Source organism: Leuresthes tenuis, unplaced genomic scaffold (genome assembly GCF_036924035.1).
Source record: "Leuresthes tenuis unplaced genomic scaffold, fLeuTen1.0.hap1 SCAF_21, whole genome shotgun sequence".
Classification (NCBI taxonomy): domain Eukaryota; kingdom Metazoa; phylum Chordata; class Actinopteri; order Atheriniformes; family Atherinopsidae; genus Leuresthes; species Leuresthes tenuis.
This window is the reverse complement of record NW_027325375.1, coordinates 22,346,065-22,368,039: the sequence shown is the minus strand read 5'-3', so window position 1 is coordinate 22,368,039 and position 21,975 is coordinate 22,346,065. Positions and strand designations below refer to the sequence as shown.

The following is a 21,975-nucleotide window of genomic DNA, read 5'->3' as shown; positions in this document are numbered from 1 at the left end:
TGGCTGAGAATGCTTGTCTAAAGCCTACAACTGGATCCTCTCGGGGTTGTGTAACAACAGAGTGCAGTGACACAAGGCCCTTTTAGATGGCCGGACGCTAACACTAGCATAGTGTTTTATTGCTGTTATCTAAAGCACCTGCCATGCGCAGTCAGCAGCAGGTACTCAGTTATTTCTTACCATTAATAACATTTTAGCAGCAGGCTTTATATGTCTCTATTCCGTTGCTGTTGCATCATGCGCTTTGTTTATTTAGGTGTAATTGAATGATTAGTTAAGAGGCTCAGTCCGTTATATCGTCACAGCCTTCAATGCGAGTGTCAGCTTGACCATTTCGAGCTGTGATAGCTGTGTCTTCACATCTATCACCAGATAGACTATGGATTGTTGCTCTTAGACCTAAATTGTAAGGGACCTTTGGAGATCCTGCCAAAAAATTAAAACATTTTTCGCAAATTGCAAATGTAACTAACGGGTGAAAAAACACATTTGTACCTCCCTCAACTGACTATCAAGCTTCAAACTTACATTTAAAGGTCGTTTTGGTGACTAATTTAGATTCGGGTGCTGTTGTGAGTGTTTGGAGTGTAGATGTTTTTGTGTTTTTTGCGGCAGCAGTAAGTATATCTGTGTGAGTACCAGGTCAGGCATCAGGACCAGGTGTAGGACTAATCTTATTCGAGTCTGCTGTTTATTGGCATGTACTCGGCTCTGCCCTGCCAAATGGAGTGATGCAGGTTGACAGATAATCTTGGAGAAAGGTTACACATAATTGTTTTATACTTTATTGGGTTAAATGTGTCTAATTGATTTAAAAGATTCCTTTAATTGTTTAACTTTGATTAGGACTGTGCTCTTTCTGAGGTAAAAGGAGGAATCGAATCCAATAGGGGGGATATTTTTGATGATCTAATGGAATGTCCCTTCACAACTCATTGTGCCCTTTAATATCATTCTCCAACCTCACTCAGAGCAAGCATTAAAATGATTTAAAAACTAGAAAGTGGGTCAATGAGAGCATTATGAAAGGCAAAATGATAGCAGAGATGCATCCTCCTCTCTTTCTGTCACTTAGACCTCTGTCACACACTATAATACTCCAAACCATCCTCAGTGAAAAGAAAAAAGCAGCACTCACTTTAACCCAATAAAGGCAACCATCTTGCTGACTCACAGCAATAGCCTTCTTAGGAGGGATGCCAAGGATATTATGGAAATGATTCATTAAAGGCCAAGGTTTTAGCTGGTTTCATCCAGCTTTCAGGGCAGCCTGACAGTGGGACATTTGATCTAGATTACAAAGTGGCCCATTTCCCTCAGACATCACCACTGCAGTCTGTTTCAAGGGCCTAGCTCTGCCTCTTAGCATCCTGGCCATGGGGCAATCAGCTGTTCCCATTTCCAGCACCAGTGTTTACAATTAGAAAATATGTGTTGTTTTAGGAGGGAAACGAGCACCATTTTGGACAGGCGATGTAAGCAGAAGATTACCTCAGAGCCCAATAGAAATGAATCAGGTGTAGACTGATGGCGGCCACGGCTCATTAAGAAAGAATGTGTGTGTGCTTAATTGATGCACTAATTCTCAGCCACTCAGGAAATGGCCCTTGGGTGGGTCTTCCAAATGGCACACAAATATTTACTATGGACACAAACATTTTTGTAAGCACATCCATGAAAGTCAAAGCATGTAAAATGAGGCGAAAGACTGTCCAGGTCCTTGATACAGTGCAGTGATATCATCTCTCAGTCCTCCGCCACTCAGCTGGGCTCTGAAACACTTAGATGACTCATCTGCGTGCATGAATTCTTCTACGCTCCCTTTCTCTCTACCCCGAGAACTCCTTGTACTGATGAGTTCAAATGAAGTTAAAATCCGCCCCCATGCTTCTCATCAAGGCCAGATGCAGGCCAAGAACTGCAGTCAGGTCCCATTTTGTCCAATTCTGAAATGCTAGCATTCGGCCATCATGCACTGTTGTTTGTCTGTTCTGAGTAGGGCGCTTTTTCCCAATAGATTGCCCACATTGCTTAACTTTTCAGCTCTGATGTATCATATTTCCTTTATGGCGCTGTACATCTATGGGTTTCAGTGTGTGCACTGTGAATGACTTGTTTGGTCAGTGCAACCAAAGAAGTGGGTCACAGCGCCCTAGTTCTCATTGTGTGGGCATGCATGTTTGTGCATACTCTATTTCAGCATTATTTTGTCCCGACTGACTTATCTGCAGAAACATTTACTTGCTCTAGCTCTCCCGCTGTTTAGTAGCATGTTGCTCGCTTGTTGAACCTCTCTCAAGGTGAACAAGAGCTTTTAATTCTACTTTCCACTCGCGCACACGCTCACTTGTGGAGGGCTTGGAAGAAGCGCATTTGGTCAGGGAGCTTATGTTTTGTCTTATTTAATCATGTCAGACCATATTGAATTTGCAAATAGCGGTCACGCCGCATGTGTAAGTGAGCTACCCCGTTGAGTATGTGCAGCAGGACTAGGCTGCAGATTACATGATATAATAGTGTTTAGGCATCGCCTCTCCTTTTAAATTCCTTTAACCTTGACTCCCCTTAAATGCAGGGAGAACACATCTGCCAGGCTGGTGTCAGACATTAGTAATACACACCGCTCAGGCAGCATTGTCACTTTTTATTAACGCCCAGAGCTTTGCATGGACACCAGCTGTTGCATCAAGTGGAAGAGCCTTGGCGGGATGAATGACCTTGACTTTATCTGCTGCTCCTTTGGCTCTTCCCCCTTTTTTAATTCTTTTGATTGTTCATACATTTTAAAAGAATTACCATTCCTGACGGTGACGGTAATTTAGAATCTCACTTTTTGTGAAATGAAAGACGACTGCATCGCTACCTGGTGTATTCGTGTCCCTGTGCCCATGGTTTGTGGAGGAGGTATAATCTATAGGGCAGAGAAGGGAATGAAACTCACATTTTCAGCAGGAAACTGACCAATGTTCAGCCTTACTGGCTATGAGAAGTGACTGGCAGATCAGTTTCAGAGAAATCCAATGGCACGCTAGCATGTCTTCCACTGTGAGTCATAAAGACTGCAGGCTTGCAGTTTGTACAATAAGTTGCCAAGGAATTACCTCCAAAAAGTTTGGGCAAACTAACTTAATGCAATGCTTCAAGCTGTGCCAATGACAAAGCTGACAAAGGCAAAGCAGATAACATTCAAACTAGTGAGAGCACGCAGCCGGCCCCCTCTGCTATCTTTCATTTGTATCATGAATTCCTGGCACTAGATGACCAGTCACTTTCTATAGTCAGGAATAAAGGTTTCAGAAATGGGATAAATCCCCTGTGCCCAAAATCTACAGGAGATATTTCTTGGATGGAACGCCATTACATTTGTTTTATCTTGTTTTATGTCACACAATCCAACTTGTGTTTGTTCGGACAAATAACTTTGTTCAGTAGGCTGTAGCTCTTTTTTTTTTTTTTTTTTAGATTTCCAGTTACAAAGGGAGAATTAATGTTTCATTATAAACAGACAATTAGATTTTCAATTAGAACAATAATTACAACAAAAAAAAAAAGGATTTGGTATGCTGCCAGTTAGAGATCGGGAGGCCAGACCTTTAAAAGAAAGAAATCTGAATCAGCCAAGAAAATTATAATCGCTCTCTGTGATTTTAGGATGGAATTAATCTGCATTGGCACATCTTCCTCAGCCCTCTGGTACTGCCATGCGTCTTTTGCATTCAAGACGGAGGCTGAGAGGGCGGTGACCTTTCCTGTTGCTTGTGCCATTTTTAAGTAGCAGAGGAGTGAGAAAGCGAGAAATAGATGAAGAATCAACTAGTCAGGGGATGATGAAGCCTCAGCCTTCCCCTGTCACTTGCCCTCCCTCCCGCGTGTGGCTGACTGTAGGGGTAAAAATCACTTTAGAATGGTGCCTGCTCTGTCATTGGCTGACATTGTCAAGGATAATGGATAATCACCACAGAAACTGTGGAGCAGCTCATTGGTGCTGTGGTGTCCCGCAGTGGGGGAGGGGTGGAGGTCAGGCTTTTTGGGTGCCACCACCAATGAGATGACATGTTAACAGATGTGTAAGGTCATTTTCAATGTATACACTGGGGGAGATAATGTAATAGTAATGCACACATTCTCAGTGAGGAAAGGAGGAAGGCTGCATGCTTTAGGAGCTCAGTATAGAGGGCAGCTATCCCTATATTAAGGTCATGTATTTCTTAGCAGTGCTTTGTCACTGTGGTGAACAGACTTTCTTGTCTTTGCTTCAGCAGGACTTTTGACACAGACTCAATGTCCTCGCTTTACTTGAAGAGTATTTTGTATGAAATGGTGAATGCAGTAGCAGTGTTGTGTATATTTAAACTGATATAATGCAGTGTCATAGTATCCTTTTACTGCCTTGCCTGCTCTTTATAGAAGTGTCTTTGGGCAAAAACATAGACAAGGTCAACTGTAATTCCAAAGGTTCACTGCCAGCAGCAGAGAGATTAACAGAATTCCCCATGTTGAAACTGTGTCAGCGTTTCTTTTCCATTTCCATTTTTCCCCTCACTGACTAGAGGGCTCTATCACAGCATATTAGTCACTTTGCCAAGCCATTCTGAAGGTAAACATGTTTACTTGTTTACTGCGCTGATCAAACATGGTGTTACAGGCCGTCCCGTTATGACAGCGATAAGCTCACTGGCAGGAAAATAGTCATAATCCTGTGCATCTAAGATTAACATGACAGCAGACGTCAGATGGTCCAGTGTGACCAGGTTGGCTTTTGTTGTGTTCAGATTAAGGTCAGCAGTTTAAAGACGGCCTTAAACTGTAATCGATGCTGATGGGCCAATATCAGTTGACTCATTTTTTTCTATTTTGAGCGAGACAGTCTAAAGACTCTCGCCAACTTGTGAACCTTTGGTTTGAAGACGTCTTAAAATGGCCTGATGGTTTTACTTCTGCTATTCAGACTTAATTGTACACTGATCAACTTAAATCCAGCATCTAATCCCATTTTTACTTCCAAGGTGGCATTAAAAGTGCCACCCAGTTGCCCTGACTGTCATGACCTGATCCTGTCACAGCCTGTGAACCTTGGCCTTGGAGATGGATTTCAGCCTCATTAGGAGGCCGGTGCCTGGTTGTTTCTAGCCCTTGCCTCAGCTCTCTGTGAAGTATTTAAGCTGGTGGCTGAGCAATTTGCCATGGCCTTTCGTCATAATCAAGGGCTGCTGTCCTGTCATGTGACCTGTTATGTTAGTCCACTCAGCGGACGCGAAAGGTGAGGACGGCTTTGGGAAAGGACACGGGCGGCAGCTGAGGCGAGGTGGAAACTCTGTATTAATTAACCTTTATGAGATGTGGCCAGGACTGTCTGAGGTGTCCTGTATCCACGGAAACCACGCTGACAGGGTTCAGAGCAGAGGTCTCTTAGGGCAGCACTGCTGACACTGTCATGGCAACTGGCACAATGCTCACCCTGGTGTCACTGTTCATGCCCTCCTGACAATGGTAGGGTGTGACAGGTGCACCTGATCCTTAAGCAACCCATAATACACACACTAAAAACACACCAAGACTTGACAGTTGAGTGCGGCTTGTCTGTTAGCCATGTCCTTACAATGTTCCTCCACTGCTTTTGTACTGTACTTTTGAACTACACTCCCGTCACATCGAGTCAGTTTGAGTTTTGCTTTTGTCTTCTGATTTAAAAACAGCTCTGGGTCAAAAGAGCTAAGCTCGCCAGGACAAAGCAGTAGTGAGACTCTGCATGAACATTCATCTATGTATGTCCTCATCCTTAGGTTCGTTCATGTATCTAAGCATGAATTCTTAAATACTTGCTTGTGTGGGTGAGTGGGTGGGTGGAAGTTGCTCCACAGTGGGCTGCATCGTGTGAGATGCAGCTCAAGTGCATAAGGAGCAGGAGGTGGTGGAGGGGGATAATCCACTGAAATGACAAGCTGCAGAAAGAATTATGCACAGCTCTCACAAGGCCCTTCACTTTTGAAAGACTTTGCTGTGAGAGGCTTACTGCTCAAGACCTGAATGTTTTCAAGGTAGTGGGTTTGAATTTTCAATTTGGATCCAATCAAGCCTAATCTACATTTGTCGTCTGTCGGGTGGCTGTGAGGGAAGAGTGCAGAGCAGAGAAAGAGCCGTGTGCAGTCAATCTGAAATGTTGCTAAGTAACAGAGATGGCAGACAAGGTGGTGAAATGAATGTGATATAGTGCTGTGCAAATCCCTGCTTCTCACACGTTTTCTCCTTTTTCTCTCTTTTTTTCTCCTACCCAACAATCCCCCCCCCACCCACCTCCTTTCTCTCTCAATCACTCCCATAGGTCCCCCCTGTGAGATCTGGAGAGCTGAAAGGCGCCGCTGACAGGACCAAAGCCGGGCCGTAGGACCGAAATCCCAAACATCCACAACCACGGAATGTATCAACATCTCTGTGGTGAAATCCCGCTGACTCCTTGCACTCTTCTCACATAAGCTTGAAGCTGGACCTTCTGAGATCCTGTAGCGATTAAAGGCGTACAACAATGCCTGGGAGGCCCACCTGCCCCAGATTGCTTCCAAGCATGGTTGCTGTTTCGCAACATTGCTGATTGTACCCTCTACAGAGAAGGATCCCGTCCAGCCAGTGTATCCTGTATCCTCTTCTGGTGCAATTGCCTGCCCTCTTTTTGGTATTTAAGAAGTGCATCCCATTGTCAACCAGATGACCTAGATGACATTTACTTCCCAGTAGCATTGCTGAGCTATACGAGGGGATCTGAGTATTGAACATGACTCATGGGGAGGAGCCTGGCCCTGAGACACACAAGGATTCAGCTGTTCTAACTTATCTGGAAGGTTTACTGATGCATCCAGTGGTGGCCGGGCCTGGGGCCACGGCAGGTGGGAGGTCTGAGGCTGCCCACAGCAATCAGGAGCAGGGCGACAAGGTGGGCGGGCCCTTCCAATTACCAAACCATGGCCCAACAGCACCTAAGACTGGAACCAATGGGCCCACACTAGGCTCATCACAACACCTGAAGAAGGCCCGCTTGCTGCGCTCTGGAGCTTGGAGTGATCCGGGGAACCAGCGGATGATTTCACCCCCAATGGAACTGAATGGCCAAGTAGGAGGACTACAAAATGGAGCCCTCGAGGGGTCTCCTCATGCTGGAGAGAGCACCCTGTTGGCTTCCCTGCTTCAGTCATTTAGCTCACGGCTTCAGAGTGTGGCAATGTCTCAGCACTCTAATAAGTCCCCCAGTGAGTGTTCCTCACCATCCAAAGCACCACCTGCAGACAAAGAGCCACAACCTGTTTATGGGACAGCTTCAAGCCGTTTGAAGGGCCTAATGAGAAAGAGCAAACTTCAAAACCATAACAGCACCCCTTATAGTCGTCGGGGACACAGTCAGGACAGGCCCCCAGAGTCACCCCGGTCAGCACACAGCGCCACTCCTCCTGCTGCACCCACAGCTACTGAATCAGTGTCTTGTGCAGAGCGTTTGAAGGCAGTGGCTAATATGGTGAAAATCCGTTCTAGTCCAGCACCTTCACCCAAGCCTAGTGTGGCCTGCAGTCAACTAGCACTGCTGCTGTCCAGTGAAGCCCATCTCCAGCAGTACTCCAGAGAGCATGCACTCAAAGCCCAGCTCTCAGGAAGATCTGCCAGCGAGAGACTAGCTGCCATGGCAAACCAGCAGCACGGTCAAGACAAAAGGCCACCAAGTGTGGGGGGCACTCCAGACACACTAAACTCCTTAACAAACCAAAATGGAATGACAACAACAACCACAGTAACAACAACACTCCCTCGAACGGCCCTGTCCAGCCCACAGAGCCCCTCTTTGCTGCGTGGCCACAGCCAAAGCTCCCCACCTACTCCCCCACACGCTCCAAGCCACGTTCACAGCCAGCCTCCAAGGGAGAAGCGAGGTTTTGACACACGTCCAGCTCGCCCCCCTCAAACATGCAGCAGCCTGCTGCTGCTGCTACTGAACAACCACAACAACCAGAAGCAGCTGACCAAGAATGGGCACCTGGAGGACATTGGTGGCATTCTGCCACCGAGCGGCTCCTCTTCAGTCACATCGGACAGTGAATGCTCCACCCAGGAGAGGAGTTTTACCAAGGACAGCAGTGATGCAGAGAGCTCCTACTCCAGTTGTTCTCCCATTGACCTCTCCATGAGAGGGCGTGTCAGTATAGACACCGGGCCCAAAAATACACCCCCTCCTTCTTCCACTTCAACTTTTTCTTCTTCTTCTTCTTCCTCTACCACAGTGTTTTCTTCCACCCCGGTTACATTCTCTCCACAAGTTTCTAATCAGCCTTCCACCACACCTTTTACACCATCCTCTATTGCAGTCTCCTCTGTTTCCTCTGCTATTTCTTCATCTTCCTCTTCTTCTATTTCTACCTCCTCTCTGGATAAACTAACAGAATCATTAATAAACAAGTGGAAGCCAGAGCCATCAGGATCAAATGTGTCCAAGAACAAGGAGCCTGAGATGAGCCCAGACCTAAAACCCCACCCTAAACTCACACTCATGCAGCTTCTTCTTGAACGCAGAAATAATGAAATGGTTAATAAGGGCAAAAGTAAACAGGATATACCACTTGATATAACTATGGCCACCATGTCTCGAAGCCAGCAAAAGGGGCACATGCCTTGGGAAGAGACCAGAACAGAAAGCCCCCTGGAAAATCCTGCAGCCCCAGCCCAATCTGTCTACTCACTTAATCGTGAGCCAAGTGGTGCACTGTCCCCATATTCCTACCCATCCCCCAATGTCCAGTCCAGCCCACTTGATTTGTGTAAGTCTAAAACCTTCCCTGCTGAGAAGGCATCAGAGCCTGCCTTCAGTGCCAGTAAACTGTTACAGAATCTGGCTCACTGTGGCACGACTTCTTCCTCCCCACCCATCCCCTCTGGCAAAGTTCTGGGCCAGGAGCTAGATGCCAGCAGGCCTCTTGCCCTCTTGGAAAGGCTCAATGCTCCACTCCACAGGACCACCACTACGCCACTTTCAGACGGAGCTTCAGGCAGTGGTACACCATTCAGTGGCAAGGAGTCTTCTCCTCCTTCTTCTTCACAAATTGAGAACCTCCTAGAGCGGCGCACCGTGCTGCAGCTCCTTCTCGGAACCGGTTCAGCTACTGCTACAGCCGGTCGCAAAGATAGGGCCAGTGGGAGTGGCAGGAGGAGTGTGGAGGTGGCAGCGGGATGCTATGAGAAGAGCCCCGCAGCCTCCATCATCTGTGACAGCTCCAATGGGCCCCGTTTGGAGGTAAAGGTCAAATCAGAGCACACAGATGAGGTAGGACCATCTTTTGTCAAGTCTGACGACTTGACTGGAAAAAAGAGACTGAGTGGCTATGAGAAGACTAGCCCCCTCTCAGATTCTCAGCAGGACTTAAAAACAGACCCAAGGCCTGCAGAGGTCATATCAAAATATGGCCTTCTCAGCCAGCTGCTTAAACAACAGACTGCTACCTATTACACCACTGCTGCTATGCAGGCTGAGTCACAGTCCAGACAGGTTAAAGAGGAACAGAGGGAGTACCCAAGCCCCAGTCCAAAGAGAAGACGTGTCTGCTCTGAACAGACTGATAGTTTGAATAATATCAGCTCTCCAAGAGCAGTGGACAGTGGTAACACACACATCTTCACCTCTTCTGCTGTTCAGATCGAGCCTGACCTGCAGAGGAGTCTGAAGGAAGAGGAGGTTCTAAACAGGAGCCCACCAAGTGAAACCCTCACCAGAGAGAGTCGAGGCTTCAATGTGCTCAAACAGCTGCTGCTCTCTGATAACTGTCTGAAGGAACTGTCCCAGCAGCCACGTGGGGCGCCAAGTCCCTCTGTCCTGCAGGCCAATGGCAAAGCTAACGGTAACATTCTCAGCCAGCCTGCCCATAATCTCAACTTCCTCCACCTACCCAGCTGGCACCCCCATGGTTCCCTTAACTCAGGGCTTCCAAGTAATTTAAGACCACTGCCCACCCCTCCTGCAAGTGACAGCCCCGTTCGCACCCCATGGAGCCGCCATCCATCTCCATGGCCTGTCACACAAAAACGGGACCCCCATACTCTAGTCAAACAAGAACCCGAGAGCCCTGTTCGGTGGTGTAGTCAGGAGAAAGAGGAGGAGGAGGAGGGTTGTGACTCAAACCCAGACTCTCCACGGCTCTCGCGTTCCAATCCCATCCTTTATTACATGTTGCAGAAGGGCAGCCTTCAGCTGAGGAAGGAGGTGAGGGATCAGGCAGAGGGAGCCCAGTCTGCGGTCAGAGTTAAAGAAGAGCCAATCAGTGACATGCATGCCTATGAACGCAGTCTGAGCTCCACCCCTCAATCCCCATCCCACAATGACAAGCACAGCCATGACAGCCAGAGGCTGAGTCAGCCATCTGACTAGAAGTTATATCAACAGAATCAAATTCATTGACTCTTTTTTTTTTTTTTTTTTTTTTTTTTTTGAATGACTTGCCAAATTGGTTGGATTATAAAATATTTTGTTTCTTTTTTCTTTTTTTTTTCTAATTGAAAAGCATATTTGTACTGCTGTTTCCGTTTTAAATGGTGAGGTCATGGAATGGTACAAAAGAGGTCTATTTCAGCAAAACACCTAATTGATACAACCAAAAATAAGTAGACATCGCAAATTTAGCTCTTTCCATCCATGTACGTATCATGCACGGCATTCATTTCTTTGAAGAGTCCTCCTTTACAATTTCCTCTTCTTTTACACTTGAGGATTTCTATCTGAATTATATACATATCTCTTTTCCTATGTCCTCTTTGTTGCCTCTCATAAAACATTAAGAGAGAACATTTCAAGCAACATTTATTATTGATGATTCAAAAAGTGTTAGTGCTCAGTTCAATGGACATTTATTTATTTTCCCCATCAGAACATTTTCAGATAGACCGAACACTCATTTTATATAGAATTCCAAATAAAGTTGTTCTCCACCAATCGCAGCGCTCTATTACAACAATGTACATGATAGATTCATTCAAAGGAGGACCTTGAAAACAAAATTCATGCTGCTATATATTCAGCAAGGATCTTGCCTTGATGAATGCTTTGCGTTGCTTCTCCTCCAGATTCATGGTGCTGTATATTTACCATTGGAGAAAGAATATATCATTGGAGGTTTAAAGGGTAACAACTCGTTGTGTTTTGCTTTTGTTTGAGCTGAACCTTTAAGGCCAACATTCGACAGTGCAAATTCAGGGTAATATGTTTGCAGATTGTGCAGTTCTGAGCAGATGGGTCAACAGAGCGTGTGTGGTGATTACAGTTGAGCAACTGTGTGTAAACAGGTTTCTAGAGCAACAGTTAAAAGGCAGCATTGTCTGAGCAACTTATCTTGCCATCCTGGTAAAACCCACACCACTTTTCTTTATGCACACAAAAACTCAGAGTGTGAAGCACACGGCGCTTTTCTTTTCATGTCAAATACAGACTACCTAGAGTTTGCACTATCGAAACAGAGTTCTTGGTGTCCTTTTCAGAATACTTTAATGGCATGTAATGAAAAAATGTCAGTATTGTTATCTGTTGAGAATTTGACGATTTGTGATATATTTTCTTTCTTTTTTTTTCATTATTTCTGAACTGTTGTGGTTTCTGGACATCTTTTATTTTTGTGGCAATCTCTTCTTCATAAAATGTCAAAAGAATTGCATGATAATAAAGAGACGACCACAGGTACTTCTTCGTTTTCTAAGCAGCTGGATATGTGTACCTGCCCCACCCCCACCCGAATAATCACCAAGACATTTTTTCGTGTCTTGAGGGATATCTGGTATCTAGCTCCTTATTTTTGATCGTACTGTATTCTGTTCAGTTGATTTCACTCTGCTTTGTCCATTTAGTCTTGTGATCTTTTTAATACATTTACTGATGACATGCGTCTCTTCGATTATTAAAACATTTTCACAATGGTTGAATATATTTGTGTAAATAGTACTTTCAGTATGAAAGATAACTATTTTGTAATGTTTAAAAAAAAAAAAAAAAGATATTACCCTAGTTTTTAATGCCCTGACTTGTAAATACGAATTATATGCGTACAAGTGTACATACTAGCAGAGGATGCTATGCCCATCTTTTCTTTTTTTGGCTGGTTTGTTCTTTGCATGTGTCTCTATGTGGTAAATGATAATCTAATTCTGCGCTGTGTTGTGTAATAATGTCTGACTCTCCTCACTGCTGCCTGTTGCATGCAGACGCATGGGAACTACCTGTGTATCCCTACTGGTGATGGGGGAAAATGTCAAGTCTTAAAATAGGTCTTTTTTTATCACAGGGGAGAGAGAGGTTGGCTTAGAATATGAGCAGTCCCTAAATAGCCACAGACTGTTGGGCAAGTTGATTTTAAAAAATGTGTGAAAAATAAATGTGCATTGAATATTTTTGTGATTTTTTTTTTTCTTTTTCTTTTATCTTTTTATTTTCTGTTACTGGTTAACAAAGCTCTGTGAACGAGCACGGGGCTCTAGTGGGGGATTGACGTACAATCATAGATCTGCATTGTGCATCTAAGAAATACATTTGTAGCAGCAAATATATATATATATATATATATTTATATGTATATATATAAATATATATATATATATAAATATATATATATAAAATATGTTTGTTTTTTTCATGTGAAGACCTGAGACATTATTTCATTTTTTTTTTTATGTTTTCATTTTTGGTGTTCATTTGCACTGATATCTCAAAAATAAAGTACTAAAATGCATGACCTAGTATGGATGTGTTCCTCTTTTTCCACTTTGCAATGATTTTCTCAAAAGGAATGTGGAAGAACATTAGATTTGTTAGATGTTACTTGGGGCGTTACGTGAGTTTAAATGTTTCCAAATTCGTGCGAGTGGCCACTTTTAAAGAACATCTTGATAAACCAAAGCGACCTTTAGGGAATCTTGATGTTCCACCGTGGGCCAAGTCAGACTCTGGCTTCACATTCAAGAATGTTATTATTTTAAAGAGACATCAAAGCCAAAAAGCACTTTCTGTAATCAAAGACTGGTCTGTTATAGTGGAGTGAGAGGATGTCCTGTATTTGCCCCAAAACTTACTCATTTGGCTGCTGTTCACCACAATGCTGAGTCTTAACAAAGGCAGGAAAGACACTGAAAGGAGGGAGTACTTATGAAGGTCACCAGATGTACACTAAATGCCCAAGGATTTGCCTCATGCAAATGGAACATATCTTTTAGTTGGAATCCATAATAGATGCCATTGTATAGCAAATGCAGAACCTTAATTCTTGAATTTTTGCGTCCATTTAGTCATCATTTTCTTGACATGAGAAAAACAGCCTTTAGCGTGAGACTTCCAAAAGGTCAAGATGAGTTCAAGCTAAACTTCCCTTGCTCTGGGTTTGTATATTAAGTCCAGTTAGCAAACAGATAGCTTTTTGTCTGTGTAGCACTTTTGAAATTATAGCACAGTTCCTCAGCCTTGACTTCCCTTTTATTTAATCCTCCCCATGACTGACTGCACTCTCTTTAAACTCTCAGTAACCTTTCCCCTCCGTGAACTTCTCCATTTCAAGATTCTTATCAAGGCTGAACCACCAATAATCTTGATTTCCTCTGACTGCTGAAGCACCGGCAAACATAAAGGACGGAGGTGCAAGTTTAAGCAGAGGTCAAGGTGTAAAACTTGACAATCGACTGTTTGTCTGTGGCTCGCTCTTTGATTTCCTGACCTCAGCGGGAGGCCAGAAGGATGTGAGCACTGCACACATGGCCACCGTTGACTCAACTGTAGGCCAAGGACACAGAAGTCCCACAACAGACATTTCATAGTTGTGAGGTCTCCAAAAATGATTTCCTGCCATTTCATTTGCTTATTCTCTGACAAACAACTTAATGACTGCACTTAACGTGCTCAGCCAGGGGTTTATCTACGTGGGAATGCATGAACTGTTTTAAACACCAACTACTTTTAAGCATGTCGATTTAGCTCTTAATGCAAGACTTTCTCAGTAGGTGCTTTGTTTATTCACATGGAGGCCATACAGAGCTTACACTTGTCACATGCTGTCATGGTAATAGGTGTGAAAAATAAACTCACAGATGTTTGATCACCCTCTCCACATACAAGTGTTTGAACTCTAAGCACATGATTTGACCTCAAATGTCATGCAAACAGCTCAAGAAAACCTCTTTTCATTTGCATTTTATTGGTCTCATGATCCCATTTGGAAGGTAATAAAGTCAGAATATATTAATAAAATGCCACACTTCTCTTATAGATACCACAAAGAATCCCTCTGTATTTAGTAGGGTAATACTACAGCAGAGGCTGGATGAGGGTTAAATAGAGCAGAGCCTGAAGTCAGACAATAAAGAGGTTGAAGCAAACACCTGGGGAAACTCCTGCTCTGTGAAAAGAGGTCAGAACGGTTTGTTTTCCCAACCTTATACCGGTCCTCCCACTGGGGCATGTGCTTTTGAAGATGTACCTCTTTGTGAAGTCTTTTCCTTAACCCCAGGGGTCATGACCTTTTACCCCACCTCCCTTGCCCTGACCTGGCTGATCCTGTTTCCCGGGACAGGATCAACTGTTGGCCTGCAGCTGTGCCAATCCCTCCCCTCCCCTCTGCTCCCCCAACTCCAACCACACAACACACTTCTCCCTCTACTCCCTCTCCCTAGCAATACAGTTGAGCCATTCTTCTAATGTTTCATGTTAATATGACAAGTGGCAGCACGGCTTAAGTCCCCTCTTTTCTTTCATGCTTCATAGCCTCTTGACCCTCACTGTTTCCCATGGCCTCCTAGTCTACATTCAAAATGCCGTAATTATTTATAAATGACTAATAGGCTCCATGTGCGGAGAGGCTGCAGAAATGGCGGAAATGGGGTGACAATGCTACTTACTTTGAGAGTTCGGGTCAATGAGAGCTGTTTCATAAAGCTCCTTTACTGATGTCCACACGTACAAACATGTAAACAGACCTCATGTAATATTCATGATGAGTCAAAGTCCCTGTGGTCCTCAGAGCAGACTGTCAGCTGGAGGGATCTTGGGTGACATTGAAAGAACATGAATGATATTTGCCATGTCAGATAAGTACAAGGGTAAATGTTTTACAAAGTGGCGAGGGAGAACTGGCAATGTCAGTGTCCTGTCAGCCAAAGTCTTCTAATACCACTTGTACCATCCTTGGAGACGTTCCACAGTAGTTCTTCCTCACACATCTGGAGATTTCAGTCGGTGAAGTTTAGCATAGGGTTTCAGATACAAATGGTGAACCCCCCCCCCTTCTCTAACTCTTTCATGTGAAAAATATAATCATCAGGAAATGTATTTACCGCTAATTTCCTGTAAACTGTGACAGAGTGGTTGATCCACAGGGTCATGAACTTCTCAAGTAAACATTTCTCAAAATCCCCGGTAGAATGAGAAAGGGCGGTTCAGTGTCAACTGGTCTGACGTAGACCAGATTGGGACTGTGAACTTTGTGCTGCGGGGGCTAAGGACCATTTAGGACGAAGCATGTTTGTGCTCTGATGTTCCTCTCAGTGTGAAGTCATGCAGCTGCATCTGGATTTCAGAAGAAATATAGTTACGTACGCACGCATGATGCAAGTTGAGAGCAATTAGTTCTTCATGTGATACAGTAATTAGAAATAGGATATATACAAATCTACCAACTATCAGATGTGAGGATTCTGCCATTTAGCTGTTGTTCAGTATTTTGCAATGCTTGACAACTGTACAACAGTTTCAGATCATCATGCCTGATGCTGTCATGAAGTTGTTGGCACTGCACATATTTGAATTATTGGCCAATTACTGCCAAGAAGCATTGGTTTATTGATAGAAAAGTTTGGATGGAAAATCTAAAAGGAAAGAAATGTATGATTTGCTTCAAAGTTTTAGGGCAGTTATGTTTCTCCCTGCTTCTCACCCAGTGACAGCCCCCCTGCGACCCTGAATTGGATTGAGCAGGTATAGAAAATGGATGGATGGATGAATTTATCTTCCTAGGTGATGCTGCTAACTGACCGATCAGCTGCACATTTCATGTAAAGCCACCAACTCGTGAAGGTTTTCACCTAGCTGATGTATCTCAGTGTATGCTGCATGGATTTACGTTAGCCTGAAACTTTTTGCACACATTTAGTGTTTTCAGCTGTTTTCGTTTTGTCCATTTTAAGGATTTCAATCAACAAATACCTACAATCAACATCAAACAGTTTGGGTTCGTACTGTCTGTAATGAAATAAAAAAGCCAAAGGAAATAAAAAGAAAAGAAAGAAAATCTTTTTCAATCCCATCCCAGTCTGCTCTGATTTGTGCTTGTGAATCCCATAATGTGAACAGGGTCCCCAATTTGAGTTGAATGTTAGTGATTATATACCAATCAAGTGCAAAAAGAACTCGATACAAAACGTACCCCTTGTAATTTCCATTAAAAATGTAGTGGTATCCCTTTTTTCTCTGTACCTGAAAGCAAAATATAGAGAAATTCGGGTTTAACTTTGCCTTTACAGTTCAGAATAAATATGTGACATAACTCATAAAACAGGGGATAGACTGGTAGAAAGTGTAAGAGTCCCCATTATATGGTAAAGGTTCCCAGTAAATAGCTGACATCCTCAGAAACAACGGTCTTGTCACTATGCCCTACATTGAGTCAAGACAGGGTTTAACTACTTCATTCTTTACACTGTCACAAAATCAATGCTCATAGTGCACTCGAAGGTAAAAAAAAAAACACAAAAAGGAAAAAGGAAAGGACACAATCATTGTTTTTTAGAATTGAATGCATTTTGTCCAACAAAATGGGGCGAAATGTTCTCGCTGACTGTAATCTTTGCTGTGCTATAATGCCGACCATGTGTTTGTGTTTCCTTTATCATTTGTTAACATCTACAACAGACTGTTGCTACTGCGTTTGGTGCTGAATGTTAGAATCAGCCACTGAAATCTCTATGTGGCACTGTAATTTCCCCTGACTGCAAAATACACAGAGTCTTATCTCACTTATTTGAAGACCAAGACCTCGTATTTGGTCCCATTCTTTCGTGTGGAGACAAAAGCTTTCAGGTTATCTGTCACTTTTGTGTGGTTTTTGGTGTCGGGCAAATAAATATCCTCTGTTTTGAAAATACTTGGACTTTACTGCATGAAATAGACTGAAATAGACTGGCTGACTGATTTTATTGATAGCAAAGTTCCATTGCAGCCTCTAAATACGCAATAATTATAATCAAATACATTTTTCTTTTCCTGTTGACCCCATATTAGACTTATGTGTATTTGAGCAATGAAGCAGTTTTAAAATAAGGTTAAAGTTATTATTATTATTTGCCTCAAACCCAGCATCTCAAAATATTTTCATCCAGTCATTTTCTTCTCTTGCTTATTCTGTTTCAGGCCCCCAAGGAGCTGGTACCTATCCAAAGCATGCATTAGCTGAAATAAAGAAATGAATTACACAAAGTACAACTAATGTCTAAAGCAGAAAAAAAGTCCCATTAAAGCATCCATGAAAGAAAGAAGTTCTGCTTCTGCTGCTGTGATACAATAAGCAATGTAATATTTCACTGTCTTATTAAGTGTGCAGGAAAAGGCTTGAGATGTGGCAGGTTTGCTTACAGGACAAGTCAATATCCTGGAGTGCTGGATCACCTAGCAGATGGATTGTATTTTAAATGCAACTAAATTCAAATCGCAGTTGTTCCAAAAGGACCCGTGTAAAAAAAAAAGAAAGAAATGGAAAGAAAAAGCACTCTGGACCTATGTGTCGTTTATCAAATTCATTTTCTTTATTGAATTTATTACCTCGATAAGATGCAGTCTCCAGTATTCATCTTGCTTACTTTAACATTATAAGAAAGTTTTGAATTGCAACCTTTGTTTAGGCTACTGACTCACATTAGATTCAGGTTGCTCACAACAGTAAAGTTTCTTTTGTTTTCTTTATCATTACCAGTCTTTTACAGTTGAATTGAGGCACAGCTGTGATATCCATACACCGTATTGATGTTGCACTATTGAATCAGACAAAGAAAGAGAGTGGATTTGAATGTCCTGGTGTGTGAGAAGCTATTACCATACTGCCCTCAGGCTCACTTTCTGGATCTGTTTTGATCTTCCACAAACAAGTCGGAGCTCTTTACATCAGCTCGGATTTGCTCAGACTGCAGTGACTGCTGTGTTCATACGGCCAATTGATTCATCAGCTTATCTTCTGATTAGTTTACTGACAGCTTCCTGGATTCTCAGACTGATAGCTCTACTTCTTGCCTTGTGGTCCCACTGTGTGATGTGTCTGCTCAGACAAGATACCTGTCCTCAGAGGCTGTTCTGGGAGTTGAAAGTAACCTTCACACGCTCCGCTGGTCGGTCAGTATTTCAGCTCACTGCACAAAGAAATATGAAACACTGAATAGGTGCAGGGCAGAAAATCTTAAACAGACTTTGTGATTTATAATGCTGCTTGATTTACCGAGCGCAGTCATTTCTGTAAGTCATTTCCCTTTGTGCTGCTGCTGTTTGCTTCTGTCATTATTAAAGCTGTGGCTTTGGAGGAGAACAGTGCCATCTGCTGGTAGATAATACTGAATAACAGTTTCCACGTTTATGTCCACTTTATGTTCATGCATATAAATTCAATATGGTCATTCTAATCACATTTTTCTGACAATGAAATTGGAAAAATGCAAACAGATGGCCTCCATCTTGTTTCAGATCCACATTTCTGCAACAAATCATCCTCCCTGTAACATAAAAGTTCTGTCTACGTTCATTAATATTTAGATGTACCAGTGAGTTGACACAGTTCATGTTCATAAACCATTCAGACGGCTTTATTTGGAACTATTACAACAACGCTCCTCCTGAACGTCTAAAAAATGACCCAGTTCTGCGTGAAAGGACTGTTTAATACCATACTGGACCGGTTGAAAGAAGTGTACAGATTCAAATGCCTGATAATTTGATGTTGGAATCATTTTTTTCTGTCGAAATAAGTATGCACATCTGAATTCAGTGCCCCTTTTTCCACACATGACAAAGAATCTGGGCTGTTCAGCAAACAAAACTCTTGGTTTTATGTCATGTAGTCAACAATAAAGTGGAGCACCGGGAGGATTTCTGGGTTCACACAACATGAAATCCAATAAAGCTGGTAGAGGTGAGGAGCTGTGAGTAGTTATTGGGATGGGACAAATAAACAGAAATGCTCCAAAGAAACTGATTTATTCTTTGTCTTTGTTAATAATTGATATACATAGTGGTCAGATGTGAATTTTGATTTGAATATATTGTGAAATAACTATACACTGCTAACTCTAATCTATCCTTATAATGTAATATCATTTATTTATATCAAATCTGTTCAATATTGAGAACGGGGACAAAATGAAGTAATAACAAGACTTTGTGCTTTTATTATAGCACCTCCTGGAGGCCAAATGCCTCTAAAAGGGTAAGGATGATCACTGAGAGACAAAAGTTGATGATTTCATTGTAGGACAACTAAAGGGCAAGTTGACTGTTGTCCACACGAGTAGTAAAGAGGTCAAAGTAAAAGCTTTCACTAGCAAAACTAAAAAAAAAAAGTGAAACAAAAGGTGTCTTTGGGAAATCTAATAGTTGCTTTGTGAAAATCACTTCAAACCATCTTAGACTGAGGGACTAAAGTCTTGTGGATGAGTTGAAAATCACTTGTGTGGTAAAGAAGGTGCCTTTTAAAACCGAAGAGGAAAGGATGTCCAGTTCCCATCTGTTTAAGCATATGTGGTCACCATGAATGAGGTTCTACAGAGACAACATGTTTTCTTGTTAAAAAACCTAAGAAGGAATTTGGTGACCAGAACCTCAGGAAATCTCTTACTATTTTTTGAAAACGCTTTCCATTTAATTTGGCCATTTTCTTTTTGTATTCTTCTTATTATCTTTGGTCCAATACTGTGCCACTTTTAACCCCTAAGCTGCATTTTCGAGGTAGGAGAGACATTGTAATCAGCATACATCATTCAGCTTACATTTGTGTATATTGATAGTAGAAGAGACCAAGAAAAACAAATGTAAGGTCTCTCTGTCAGACAGATACACAGGCATCAGTGAACAGTAGCTAAAGGACCTTGTCAGCTTTCTGTATACCAACAACTTTGATGCAGCGAGAGATCCCTTGTGTCGCAGCAACAGCATAAACAAGAAACTTCAATTGAAACGTGATTCTAGCATGGATGCAACATCTGAAACCCACTGTATAAATCCAGTTTTACCAGACAAGAGATATAACTCTCCTGCCTGGTTCAGTTAGAGGATGAATTTTAGGTTTCTGACGATCCAACAGGCTGCATCCTCCCACATGTAAAGTGCAGCTGTATGCTTGTAGGCTTCTTCGCAACACAGCCCAAACTTCATGTTGATGAGTCCCTGTGCTTTTGGCTCATCGGCATCAGCATACATTAATGATTGCTACTTGGGTAAAGAAAAAAAAGTCATTCGCAATCATGTATCTCTGTCACTGTGTTGAAATGTTGAACAGAAATCTTTCAAAATCAGACATAAACCAGATGTGGTGACCATGTAATTCAGTGGTCACAAGTTTACCCGTTTTCCTTGTCTGATGAAAACAGCTGGCTGGCTGTATTCTGCATGCGAGCTCCCTAAAGGTTAATCCTCTGCTTGTCGCTGTGGTGGTGAACTGAGCTAGTAACTTGGGTTATTGAGTTCTTTTTTCCCCACCACTCTGGTGCAGTTTCAAATCCTTCTTGAGCCGTTTCTTTTATTTTCCTGTATAGTATATATGTTCTATCTTATCTGAATATTTTCTGGACTCGTGTTTTTCTCTAATACAGGACTCCAACAAGACCCAAACCGATGGACTTGGTAACTTCATGAAGGCAAATCAAAAGTTCAGTTCTCGCTGTTGACCTGCAAAGATACAAATGCGACTGGATTTATCTTGAATGGGACATGTCAGTCCAACAGGACTACACATGACACTCAAACGTTGTGTTTTGACAGTTTCATTCATCGAAAACAATGCGGCCTCATCTGGTTCTCCAACAGCTGTCGTAGCCACGAGCAACCACCAACACTTGTAGCTGAAGGTCGCCAGTTAACGTAAAAACAGACTGAACTGTAACACCTGCTACTTCTTCTTCTTCTTCTTCTTGTCCTTCATCTTCTTCTGTTGACTCCAGGGCAGACGAGACACTAAGTCTCGGACTCACATCTCACAAAGTGATATTAGAATAAAACATGGTCCATCCTCATAGAATCTCAGCGTAATTATAGATAGATGCCCTCATTAGGTAAACGATTTACTTAGCATTGTGATACTGGTGGAAGAAGATTGATTTGTTTCTGTGTAGCATGTGCTTGTGTGGGCTAAAAGTATATTTAGAAGTTAAAGACTATGCCAGAAACATTGGCTTATAGAAAGAGAATTTTATTAACATAATTACAGACCAATAGAAAGTTCACAAGAAGACACAATGAAATCCCGAAAGAACATGGACACTTTAGGTAAATCATACAGGTCATTTTAATTGATTATAGATGTGAAATTCAAAGAGTTGAGGCCACCTTTACAGTATCCATTCATCAAAACTGTCATTTCTTTTTTAAATGACAATTTTTTTTTACAAGCCTTTCCTAAAAGGATTGCATCTTCAGTTTCACATAAACACTCATCAGCAGGCTCTGACTGTGCAGCAATTCATCCCAAATCAACCCTCAGCCTTTGAGAGCAGAATCTTACTTCAGATCTCACTGAAGCCAAAACTCATTCACTTTTCATTGTGGTCGTTTGTATGCTGAAATTAATGTAGCATATATTTCTACAACCATGCCTAAATAAATAAGAGTTCTGTACAGGAATATTCGAATGTCATATTTGTATAACAACCCCCCTCCCCTCAAAAAAACAACGTACTCGGTGACGCATATGCGGCTCAGACAGGCAGGAGTAATCGATCCCCGCTCTTAGGCGG

At 42.6% G+C, this 21,975-nt stretch overlaps 1 protein-coding gene across 2 annotated transcripts in view; it reads left to right on the top strand.

The window, feature by feature from the left end:
• nrip1b (nuclear receptor interacting protein 1b) overlaps nt 1-12,740 on the top strand; it is a 38,481-nt gene extending 25,741 nt beyond the window's left edge. For both annotated transcript variants that reach the window (XM_072374308.1, XM_072374309.1), the window contains one exon: nt 6,323-12,740. In XM_072374308.1, coding sequence (XP_072230409.1) covers nt 6,770-10,396 — 3,627 coding nt within the window. In that variant the 5' untranslated portion in view covers nt 6,323-6,769 and the 3' untranslated portion in view covers nt 10,397-12,740. The remainder of the gene's footprint in view (nt 1-6,322) is intronic.
• Nucleotides 12,741-21,975: the final 9,235 nt, after the last annotated feature.